The 13,405-nt window shown below is 26.2% G+C and overlaps 3 protein-coding genes across 3 annotated transcripts; 1 reads left to right on the top strand and 2 right to left on the bottom strand.

The window, feature by feature from the left end:
• On the bottom strand, window positions 1-1,293 carry OCT59_024335 (uncharacterized protein). Its single transcript, XM_066135363.1, has one exon. It carries the CDS (start codon window positions 1,286-1,288, stop codon window positions 164-166), a length of 1,125 nt encoding a protein of 374 aa, XP_065991392.1. The 5' UTR covers window positions 1,289-1,293; the 3' UTR covers window positions 1-163.
• Window positions 1,294-2,383: 1,090 nt separating this feature from the next.
• Window positions 2,384-3,850, top strand: OCT59_024336 (uncharacterized protein; the record flags this gene model as incomplete). Its single annotated transcript, XM_066135364.1, has 2 exons — window positions 2,384-2,412; window positions 2,671-3,850. 2 exons carry the CDS (start codon window positions 2,384-2,386, stop codon window positions 3,848-3,850), a joined length of 1,209 nt encoding a protein of 402 aa, XP_065991393.1.
• A 1,400-nt stretch (window positions 3,851-5,250) lies between these two features.
• OCT59_024337 (uncharacterized protein) lies at window positions 5,251-6,474 on the bottom strand (the record flags this gene model as incomplete). The annotated part of the gene is made up of 6 exons (XM_066135366.1): window positions 5,251-5,361; window positions 5,441-5,593; window positions 5,696-5,800; window positions 5,854-5,891; window positions 5,966-6,143; window positions 6,364-6,474. The coding sequence occupies 6 exons, from the start codon at window positions 6,472-6,474 to the stop codon at window positions 5,251-5,253; spliced, it is 696 nt and encodes a 231-aa protein (XP_065991394.1).
• Between the last annotated feature and the right edge of the window lie 6,931 nt (window positions 6,475-13,405).

Genomic DNA, 13,405 nt, shown 5'->3' on the forward strand with positions numbered 1-13,405 from the left:
GTGTTAATAAAAATTATATTCTTATATTTTATTCAAAAAAATATTTCTCTTTCTCTAAATAAATCTTTTGTTTTTAGATATATACAAAAGTATTGCCTTAATACTACTTTCATATATAAGATTATTTCATAAATTAGACTGAGACAGAATTTATATTAAATTATTAATAATGTTGAAGGAATACTAATCTATTTTCTGCATCTTGATCACCTTGTTCAGCACATTTTCCATACCAATAAATTGCTTTGTTTATATCTTTTGTAATTCCTTTTCCAAACTCATACATAATACCAAGATTATATTGTGCCACTAATTCTCCTAAATTTGCTGATTTTTGGTATAATTCAAACGCTTTTTGCTTATCAATTTTAGTTCCAACACCAATTTCATAACAAACTCCTAACATTGTTATTCCACGTAAATATCCTCCTTCAGCTGATTGCTTAAGCAATTTAAAGGCTCTATTACAATCTCTCTTAACACCCATTCCATTTTTATAACAACGGCCAAGATTATATACAGCCATTATATTTCCATTATTTGCAGCCTTTTCATACCAATAAAAGGCCTTTTTAAAATTTTGTGTAATACCTAATCCATTTTCATAAAAATAACCAATTTCTGCTTGCCCATGGGAGAAATTTTTATTAGCCGATTTTTCAAAATATTCAAAAGCTAATTTTTCATTTTTTATAGTTCCATTACCAAATTCATAACAATTCCCAGCAAAATATTGTGCAAGTATATGATTTTTTTCTGATGCTTTAATAAATAAATTAAATGCTTTTTTAGTATTCACACTTGTTTCAATTCCTCTGTTATTAAAATACCCAAGTAAAAAAATGGAATTTGCACTATTTTGATTATATGATGACCAATTATAAATTTCTTGTAAATTAATATTATGATTATTAAAATAATCAATAACTAACTCTTCTAATAACTTCCATTCAATTCCTTTACTTAATAATCTAAAAATTAAATCATTTGTTTTATCAACTATTATGTCAAAACCTTTTTTAAATAAAAGTTTTTCTTTTTCATTTGACACTATTATAGGATCAATTTCTTTTATATTTATTTTATCAAAATATTGAATAATTTGAAATAATTCTTCTTGTAATTCTAAATTATTGATCCCTAAAGAAGTCTCATTAAGTTCTTGTTTGTTTGAAAATTGAGTACTAATTTCTGTTATATCTTTTTTTGTAATGATTTTTTCTTCTTCAATCCGATTAATCCATTTATTTATATTTTTGGTATCTTGCATTTTATTATTACCAGACATATTGAAATAATAATAATTGACAGAAAAGTTAAAAAAAATTGGAAAAATTTTATTATGTATTGAGTAACGAAAATTAACCCTTTTAAGTATTTATTCGGATTTTTTCTCCGAATGTTGTCGCACGGCACCGCTAGTATCACCAAACAAAAAAGCTTGACTATCAGTTGATATTAACCGCAGTACCTCAAAAGATACTGCGCCAGACTTTTGCTGTACCGTTGCATGTGACGAGATTCATGTGAGTAATTTCACTGCGTCTATTGTACGCGAACTTTTTCATTAATTACGTTGGTTTATTATATTGTTAAAATTATTATTCAAATAGAAAGTATAAAAAATTCTGAAACAATGTCGAACCAATTTTAGGTGTGGCCGAGACTCGAATTAAATTTCTCTTATTAATACACGAATATCAAACATAGTAATACGGCAACATGGTGAAGAATATCTAAAAAAAAAGAAATTAAATAAAAAGGTCGAATAACAGAATTTTGTAATGGTACCCACGCTATAAACAGAATGTATTATTACAATAATCGAATATTCAATCAAAGTATAATGTATTCCTTGTTAAATTGTTGTATTAAATTAATTGTCAAGAACTATTTTTAGTATTTGGATTAATTTGATATAATTCAAAAAAAAAAAATTTTTAAATGCTTATATTCTTTATAAATTTACCATTTATCATTGAGAAAAAACCCGAAAAATCAATTACCTCAAAATAAATTTCTCACTGTTAAATTATTATGGCTGAGGCTCGATTTTTAAACAAAAAAGATCATTTAATCAAGATTGATAGGCTTTTTACTCATCTTTTTAAATTAACACTACCCGTGAGTCTGGGCGTGAGAATATCGAGAAAAAAAATCACGAATTTTAACTAATCATGGGATAGTGGGATAAATGTGGTTACTTCATTGTGTAACGTTACAAATTTTAAAGCCATCGATATACATGATTATTCCTATATTAATGAACCTAAACAATAACTTCATCGCTTTTCTTTTTTTAAAAAAATTTTTATTTAAAAAAAATAAATGGCAACAATTTTTCATCTTGGTTTCTCAAAAGACCTTTCCTTAATATTAGATGATGCAGATGATTACAATGTCATTATTCAAGTTGGTGAAAACCAAAATATAAAAGAATTTCGTGCACATTCAGTAATTTTACGTGCTCGCTCTCCTTATTTCAAAAGTGCTCTTTCTAAAAATTGGATTACAAAGAAGGATAATATGATTATATTTAATAAATCAAATATTACTCCAACTGTTTTTTATATGATTTTGAAGTGAGGAATATCTATTTATTTTTTTTATTTATAAATTTTGAAATTTAAATTTATTAATTTATTATAAATATATATAATTTTTAATTAGATATATTTACACTGGTGAACTTGATTTAACTAAACAATCAGGTGAAAATATTCTTGGTTTGCTAATTGCATCTGATGAATTACTTCTTGAAGAATTATTTAGACATGTTCGAGATTATTTAATCGAAAAACAAACCAAATGGGTTCATGAAAATTTTGTTCTTGTTCTTAATGTTGTGTTTAGACTTAATAATTGCAAGAAATTACAAGATTATTGTCTTGAATCTATCTGCGAAAATCCTCTACCATTTTTTTCATCAAAAATCTTTTCTTCAATAAATAAGGAAATACTTTTTGACTTGCTTGAAAGAGATGACTTACAAATTAAAGAAGTTATCATTTGGGATTATTTAATTAAATGGGGTGTTGAACAAACTTCTGGTCTTGGGAATGAGAGTAGTAATAGAGCGAAATGGAATAATAAGGATTATAAAAAATTAAAGAAAACTTTAAATCAATTTATTCCTCTAATTCGATTTACGGAGATTTCTCGTGCAGATTTTTTTGACAAAGTCTGTCCTTATAGAACTATTATTCCTAATCATATTTATGAAGAAATCGAAGAATGTTATTGTAAAGATGCCTTACCTAAAACCGCAATTTTACCACCTAGAACTGGTTATCCATTTGAAATCATCAAACCAATACTTGCAAAAATAATCGTTAATTGGATTGATAAAAAGGATACCATGTATATTCGTACTAGAAATGATCAATCATATAGGTTTAAACTTATTTATCGTGGTAGTCGTGATGGAATTAGTAGTGAGTCATTTAGAAAAAAATGTAATGGACGAGTAGAAAGCTTAGTTTTAATTAAAGTTAAAGATACAAATAAAGTTTTTGGTGGATATAGTTCTATTGGGTTTTGTTCATTAGGAAATGATTTTACTACTGATGGTAGTAATCATCATCGATTTTACAACTCATCTGATAATTTTATTTTCTCATTTGAAGATAGTGAAGATACTCGACATATGAAAATAAGTCGGGTAGTAGACAAATCTCAAGCCATATTGGATAGTGATTATAATGGATTTAATTTTGGTTGGGGTTCATTAACTATGGGCAATGTAAGTTTACATGCTAATAATTATAGCAATAATTATGAAAATAATTTAAAGACTGATACAGTTTATACTATTGAAGAAATTGAAAGCTTTAACATATCTTATCAATAATTTATTATTAACAAATAAATTATAAATTATGAGGGTAAAAATATTGGTCACCCCTTAAGAGTGACTGATATGTTACCTTCCATCAATAACTGTATTATTATGCATGTATATAAATAAGCATTTTAATACTCGAGAACGAATTAAGAATTTTATTTAACATACTAATTAACATATATTCTCATGAATACTATAAACATCTATTTGAAATAATATTTTAGTATTTTAATATATTATCCTTATGATAATTCTTTGATGAATTATGACCGATGCATTGCATGAAATATGAATCATACTAATTGTTTTACTTAAATTTGTTTCTAAATTCTCTATGTAAATATTAATCATTGTATAAAATAACTTTAAAAAAAGATTTCTTATCTATAATATTTCAATATTTGTATCTGTAAAATTAATGTAATAAATTTAATTACGATATTGTAATCTTTTATGTCCTAGTATCTTATTAATCATTTTCTTTATGATTTGCATTTGATTTAAAAATAAACCTGAGAAATTAACCCTATTAAGAAAGTCACAAATAAATTAGTTTTTTGTGAATTATTATTCAATGCAAATTATTTTTACAATAACGATAATCTTACAAAGAGAGAAGAATTTTTCAGAATGTAATCTGTATGTAATTTCATTTGCTCAACACCTTATTTAATTGAACGATTTCAAATAACAACTTCTTAAATTGATAAGTCGAAGAAATAGCTTAAAAGTTTTAAATTGAAAATTTTATACTAAAAATTGTTATTTTCAATTTATGATGTAAGATCTGATGTGAATAATCATCAGGAACTTATATTTATATAATAAATATATAGCATATTATATAGAAGTACGTAAAAATCTTCACCCGTAGGGACCATGAACGGTGTAAAATTATGTAAAATGTTATGCAAGACTAAAGAGTATTATATATATTTATATAGAGATTTATGTTAGCAATTTAATAAATATAAATAAATCTACACTTTTAATTATATATGAACATTTTTATTTAAAAATATGTAAAATTGCGAATAATTTTATTTAAGAATAAAAATTCAATTAGTGTTGTTACGTATTCTTATATGTTAATTTTGCTTTTTATACTTAATTCTTCTACATACTTTTATATAAATATAATGAAATACAATGAAAATATATTAAAATATTAAAATAAGATATCTAAAGTTGGTCCATCAGTTTTAAAATAGATTTCAATTTCAGTTACAACAATTTACCTGAGTTTTCATTCAGAATATAGCATACAACTGCAGTGGCGAATAGACGATCAATTTCCAGTTGTTTGTGTGAAAAATTTCATCCATATATGTGTCTAGCATTATTATACCCAAGTTTTCAAAACACCATTTTGTATTATCCAATTCCTTCCAAGCAGTAATGGCTCCTTAACTTGCATCAGAATCAATATATTCAAGTGAATAACCAAACACTTCGATCACTTTTTGTTTAATTTTAGAAACAATACCACCATGCAATGAAGTTAGCTTAGTGATTACCTATTAATAAAAATCAAAAGTAAAGTATAATAATTGTAACATATATATTAGGAAATTAATTTGTGAATTGATAACTTACTTCCGAAAGAATACCATTCTCAATTAATAAATCCCATGCATTAGATGCCATTATTAGTTTGATTTTTTCTGATTGAAATTTTGTTAATATTCGCAAAGAAGCTTCTTTAGCTTGTTCTTTTGTTGGATATTTATAATTTAACATACAATAAGTCTTCAGATATATATGAAATATAAACCTATTAAATAAAATATTTATTAGTAAGACTGTAAGAGAACGTAATATGCATCACGAAAATCATTTACCATTACTTACATCAATCCAACCATGCTCCTTTTTGTTTGACAATACTGTTTTTAAATTCTTATCACTTGATCCAATAGCATCTTTAATTTCACTTAATTCTTTTTGAAGTATTTTCTAATCCCATTACTTTGGTCGATAAAAATTTAAGATCTTTAGTTTTGCATTACAACTTCAAGGAGTTTTGTCAACATACGAGAATCTGATGCTAAAAAGAATTAATTTTCTGGTTTAGTACATATAAATATAAAAAAAATTAAGTGGATATTATAAAATAAATACTTGTATTTGCATGTAATAAAGTTGATTCATTTTCATTTGCAGAACCTTGAGAAGATACAGTGGAATCATCAGTTTGATTACCATTATCATCATCAGAATATAATGTATTAGAGTTGATTTTAATAGTGTTTTTTAAATTAGATTGAGTTGATGAAAAAAAGTGACTTATGGATAGAAACTGATGTTGGAAGGGAAATTAATATATTTTTTTGTAAAATTGGAGCAGTAAGTGACAAATGAAAAGGTCCAGTATCATTTTGCTCTAATGAAGGTAGTTGTGATAATGTTGATTTATTTTCTTTTTGGTTTTTCTCATCATCATCATTATCTGAATTTGATATTATTGATCTTTTATGTTTACCATCCGAAGTTCCACCATTTATAGTTTCATTCTATACTGTATCAAGACTCTTTTCGATTCGACCACGACCTCTAATTTGAATTTTACTACAATTTTGACTTTGACTTCGGCCTCTACCTCTACCTCGACCACGATTTCGTCCAGCCATATAAAATTTTTATTAAATATGATACACAATATTTAAATATTAGAAGTAAATAAAAGATTATATTAAAGAAGATTAATACACAAGCAAGAAGCTTTATTGTTAAAAAATTTATAGGAATTTGATAATGGAAGTTAAAAAGTCTATAGAAAGTTTAAATTAAGCTTCGAAGATTATATTAATCAGTCGCACAGAATGTCATCCATACTACAATCTTTTATCATATAAAAGGATTTAAATTTTTCTGAACTGAAATTAATTCTGCTAATCTAATTGGGAATATGACATTAAATCATTATTCCAATTAGTAATATATTATTACATATTCGTGATAGTTTATAAAAAAATTTGTTGGAAATATCTGAACTACAATGTTAATTCTGTGAGATTTTTTAAGCAAACTTTTTCTTTGTGATAACGTAACAAATTGAAATTTATATTTAAATTTTTTAAATAACTTAAACTTTTTAAGGAAGGAATATTATTCATAAACATTTTTAATATTTCTTTTACCACCTAAGTATATTTAGTAAGTTTACGATATGAAATAGTTTTGTTGATTTCTAAGAAGCATCTCAATTTTGTAATGAAATTGATTAATTGATAGAATTTTACAAAATGTTGAATAATTGAAAGTTAGAAATTTTGAATTTGATGTTAAAATATTAATTCCATTCTCATTTAGAATTTTTTTTTGATTCATTTGGAAGACAGGCAATTAAAGTATTAAAATTCGAAGTATCATAATTAGAAACATTTCTCCATAAAATTCTCACTGAAACTTGACACATGAACGAAAGTAACTTTATCATCATCATCTATATATTTAAAAATCTCGTTTAAACAATCAGACATTTTTGAAACAAAATAAGTTCACCTGTGTTACGTACATTAACTCCTGAAATATACATTATATTATGGCAAGCGGTAGTGGTCAAAAGTGCGTAGCAAAACATAGCGTGTACACGCTACAAAACATAGCGTATACACGTTATATTTCACGGTGGGTTACCCCTGTTCTGTTGGGTTAACCTGTCAATTTCAGGGGTAACCCGCCATAAAAAGCAACGTGTATACGCTACATAATTTAACGCGTATGCGCTTTATATTATAATGGTTTATTAATTTATTTTGGACCAAATTTTAAATTATTAAGGGATCGAATACCTGCCGTTTCAAATATCAGGTACCCACCGTTCTACATATCAGGTACCCGCCACTTCACATATCAGGTACCTGCTGCTTCACATATCGGGTACCCGCCATTTTACATATCGGGTACCTGCCATTTAATTTTTTTTAAAAAAAAATTTTTTTTTTTATTGGCTTTTTTTTATAAACAAATTTTGTAGAGAATTTTTATTTTTAATATAGGCAAAGGCTTTGTTTGATAGAATTTCATTGGGAATTTTTTTAATAAGAAGATTTTTTTTGATAAAAAATTTCGTTAGAAAATTTTTTTCATTGATAGGGACATTTCTGAGTTTTTTTTTTTTTTGATGGATAATTTCGTTAAAAACTTTTATTTGATAGAAATTTCATTGGAGAATTTTTTTTAATAAGATTTTTTTTTTTTTACGTATACTTAATTTGTTGGAGCAATTTTTTTTAACAGGAGAGATTTTTTTGATAGAGAATTATTTGAGATTTTTTTTTTTGTAGAAAATTATTTGAAGAATTTTTTTAATAGAGAAGATTTTTTTTTGATAGAGAATTTCGTTACGAATTTTTTTTTAATTGAGGGAGTTTTCCTTGATAAAGAATTTCTTTTGAGAATTTTTTTTAATAGGTGGTAAGAATCTTTTTAATCGGGGATATTTTTTTTGATTGAGAATTTCATTAGAGAATTGTTTGTTGAAAATTTTTTTTATTTTTTTGATGGAGAATTTTGTTTAGAAATCTAAATAGAAAATTTTATTGATAATAGTTTTTTTTTAATAAGTGTATCGAGAATTTTGGCTTGAAATTTTTTTTTAATTTTTTTTATAAAAATTGATTGAAAATTTATTGGAAAATTTTTTATTAAATTTACAAATTTAATAAATTTTTACTTCTCTTCATCTTCCCGTCACTTCTTTTCATCTCCCATCGCTCCTTTTCATCTTCCATCACTCCTCTTCGTCTACCATTACTCCTTTTCATTCTTTTCGTCTCCTATCACTTCTTTTCATTCCTCTTCATCTTCTTTTTGTCTCCCATAACTCCTTTTTATTTCTTATCACTCCTCTTTGTCTCCCATCACTTCTTTTCGTCTCCCATCACTCCTTTTCATCTCTCATTATGTCCTATTTCTCCTTTTTGTTTCCTATCACTTCTCATTACTCTTTTTTACTACCTTTCATCTTCTATTACTTTCCATTACTCCCACTGTTATTTCATTTTTTTATTAGCATCTTTCTCCTTGATCATTGTAATTTACTTATCCTTTTTATTTATTGTTATTGTTTCTTTTATTTTTACACTTAAATAAAAATAAATATATGGTGATTTTTTTCTTTAAAATCGTAAATGGGTGACTTAAATTTTAATATTTGCAAATAAAATTTCATTAAATAAATAATTATCATTATTGATATCAAAAGTTAATATGCTGACTGCCAGTTCTTATAATGGGTACCTGCCGTTTCTTATAGCGGGTACCTGCCATTTCTTATAACGGGTACCCGCCGTTTCTTATAGCGGGTACCCGCCATTCCTTATAACAGGTACCCACCGTTTCTTATAGCGGGTACCCGCCGTTCCATATAACAGGTACCCACCGTTTCTTATAACGGGTACCCATCATAACATATAACGTATATAACGCTATGAAATATAGCGTATTAAACGCTATTTTTTGCAACAGGTTACCCCTGAAATTGCATGTTAACAGACAAAACAGGTAACCCACCGTGAAATATAACGTATACACGCTACAAAACATAGCGTATACACGCTATGTTTTGCTACGCACTTTTGACCATGGCGGCTTTCCATATTATATATATACTAGGGAAGTGCTATGTTGCACAAATTATGATTGCATTTTGTACCTTTTCGTAGAAATATATCGATCTACAGATCTTTCCTTTTTGGATAATTCCAGCTGGAATTATGTATAAACTCTGGATCGGAATCACGTGATACAAATTAAACTCAACATCGACGTGATAATTATGAGTCATCTAATAATTTGTTGATTTATAGTACTAATCGACTGATCGACTGATCGTGCATCATAAACTTTTATACTTCCCCTCTCAACTCGTACGTTTATTGTCTAAAGAAGTATTATAGGTATTCTTAGGTAGTCTTTCGGGTACTTTTGTTGGAGCAGCATGATGCTATGCATGGGTGGGAGCATAGCATGCTTACTTTGTAAGCCTGTGAGTACCAGCTTTTGTTGCAGTCTCGCAGTAGGGCTGGCTGGGAATTTTTTTGGAGCGGTATAATACTATGCGAAGGGTTGGAGCATAGATGCTTGCTTTTAGTAAGCTCGTGGGTACCAGCTTTCGCTGCAGTCCCACGATAGGACCGGTTGGTTGTGGTACGGCATGGTGCTATGCGTAATTTTCACGGGAGGAGCATAGTGCACTTCTTAGGAAGTCCCTTTGTGGTAGGGCCGTAGTACTTTAATAATGATATCAATAAAAATTTCTGATTTTTTATAAACAATTATCTTTTTATTAGAAATTTTTTTATTAATAATTATTTTATTTTATTTTTTTTTTTGATATCCTTTATAAATAAGGAAGGATACATTTTTTCCGTTTGTTTGAGAAACATTTCTTTTACTAACAATGTATACTATTAACATAATTAAAAGTGAAGCGTATAAATGAAATAAATAAATGATTTAATTTATATATTTAAGTGAGCTAATAGTAAGTAAATTTTTTAAAAGATATTATAATTAAATTTTTAAATTGTGTACGTCAAAATTTAAGTAATCTGGAGCTTTAAATATTATTTAATGAATTCATTCTTTTATAGACATTACAAATAATTTCTCTGGGCTCTGTAATTCTGTATACATTATTTTATACTGTACATACAGTATATTATCGATTTAATTGTCCATTAATAATTAATAATGTTTATTATAAATATATATATATATTTTTAGCTATGATACATGATGCGTCATGAATAAATATTTGAAAAAACAAAGGAATATGCTGTGGTAGAATATTTCGTCATTTAATTTTTAATTTCATTTTAAAAAGGAAATTATTTCATTATTTCAAAAAGTGAAAAAATTTAAAATCCCATTTACGATCTAATATTCTAACATTACTAAATTAATACTATATTCATCTTCCAATCGTTGGTTCAGTAGATTTAGACTCCGGTAATATGGGACTAAGTTATCTTTCTTCGTTAAACAGTTTCTTTGATTTGTATATACAGTATAATTAGTTATAGTGGATATAATAATTTATTTTATTGTTCGTCAAGCTTTCGTTCTACTTAGTTTACATTTACTATTTGGCCGGGCAAAAAAAATTTTTAGATTCTCGTGACATACTGTAAAATTTTAAAAATGACCCAGCCGGCCGGCATTTTTTTTTTATATTTGTAAAATTTTTTTATATGTAAAATTTTTTTACGCCACATTAGCCAATAACTTAAAATCACGTGATGAAAATTTTTTATTATAAAAAAAAAATTCCCATTTTTCGAAAAACTGACCCGGCCGGGTCACGAGAATCTAGATTTTTTTTTTGCCCGGCCTTACTAGATATTAATTTCTAAATACTATATTCTTTTAAAACTTGACGCTTCGGAAAAAAAGATTTCAATTTATGATAAACATAAGAATAATATTCAATAAACTTATATTAAGTTACATAGAAATGAAAGAAGTTAGTATTGTATATATATCGTATATCGTATTAAACTTAATTTGTCGTTGCGGTTTTTGAGTTTTACAAGCGAATAAAAAAAAATTATTTTTCATTTTTCGTTACGATTTTTTTTTCTCTTTTTTTTTTAAAAAAAAAATAAAATAATTCTCTAAAACATTAAACATCTAGCTATTTCAAAAGTTTACACTTGAATCGTCCCGTTAATGTTTCGCTTTTTCTCTTTAAATTTATACTTTTTTATAGTTAATTTGATAATATTCCATCAAGTTACACATAATATTTATTTTCACGTTATTTGCTAGAAATATTATCTAAAGATTGACCGATTTTAGTATCTTAAAGTTTTTAGTTCTTTCGGAAAAGTACGGGATTGCCGGATTGGTCTAAAAGGGTATTTCTCAGTGGCGATTTTTTATCCTCGGAAATGTGTGTATAATCCTAAAGAATTTGTCAAAATACATGATTATGTTTAACATTGCACTTAATAATTAGTAAATAAACATAAGTATTTGAAAAGTAATGATCTTTTATTGAATAATGTTACTTACCTATTCCTCTAAGACTTATAAAAAAAATAAATTAGAACTGATACTAAACATATATTTATTTTTTTGATTCAAGTTATCTGACGCACCAATATTAATCAAAATCTTGGACAAGTGTCTCATAAGAAAAATTCGCCATATAATTTTAGCAGGTCACAAATCCAAAATCACTTATATACTAGGAATTATGATATTGTGAATATAAAATATTTTCTTGTGTAAAAACTCGATGAATTTGCATTACTATCATGAATTCTATAAAGTGACTCAATTATGTCATAAGCTATAGTTTTATGCTTGATATGAGTTAATAGAAATGTAATTTTGTAAATAAATTTAAAACATGCACCTATCAAACCAACTAAATTTCTATTAGTATTCTCAAAATTCTCCAACTTTTGAGCATTATATTCGTTTGCGTGAAGTATTTGACATTTTTTGCATCAATTTTGAAAAATACTCTATAGAATACAATATTTAAAATATGATGTATTTATCTTCATGAAACCTGTAGTCCGTTACATTGTCCTATTTAAAAACATTTATTAATATTTTTATCGTAGAAATGGATTTGTTAAGTGAATACAAGAGCTATTTACTACTTGACCATAATTTTCATACTTTATTTTTTACGCCTCATCCAAAGATTGGTAAGATTAATGCAAAGGTAATATGGAAGATATGGTCTCAAACTCTCAATTCAAAAAATATATCTCTTAATATATAATTGAATAAATATAATTTACTAAGATAAAAGATAAATAATTTTTCCTTTTGTTTTAAAATTTACTTAATTTAAAATTGCATAATAAACTTTTCAAGATTATTATTGATTTACGTATATACAATAAAATTTTCGATCCTTCAATGTTTGATGATCATCTTCATAATATTATATATCTTCTCCATACGGATAATAGTTTGAAATATCCAACATTTATTTCATTTACCATATTTACTAGACAAGGTTCATTTAACCAATCATAGTACAATATTATTATTTATCTTCCTAGCGTAAAGACAAAAAAACTTACTGTATGTGCAAACTATAATCTGTATCCATGCCACCTTGATTTTCGTTAATTAAAAATATATTAATTAAAATTTTTATTCTAAACTAATTTATTTTTGATATATAATTTGGCATAGTGATTGTATCGGTAAGTATCCGGATAAAAAAATTCGTCACCGTTAAGGATTTTCATATCCGGATATCTGTTTTAAATAAACCGGATAACATCCGGATAGCATCCGGATAAATCCGTTAATTTCGCGGACAGCTAAAGGATTTTTTAATGGGTTTCTTAGCAGATATCTGAAAATAATCCATCAATATCATGTATCAATTGTATAAATTTTAAAGCCAAGTAATTTAATTAGTATTATTGTTTAGTAAGAGTCAAATAAAATAAAAAAGAAATCATTCACGAGTTAATAAAGGTTAAGTATAAGTAAGAATTAAGTCACAAACCAAAAAATTTAATTGGTAAACGGGTGAAACGGAGTGTATCCGGGTCACATGATACTCATCCGGATACCCAT

Source organism: Rhizophagus irregularis, chromosome 4 (assembly GCF_026210795.1).
Source record: "Rhizophagus irregularis chromosome 4, complete sequence".
Taxonomy (NCBI): Eukaryota; Fungi; Glomeromycota; class Glomeromycetes; order Glomerales; family Glomeraceae; genus Rhizophagus; species Rhizophagus irregularis.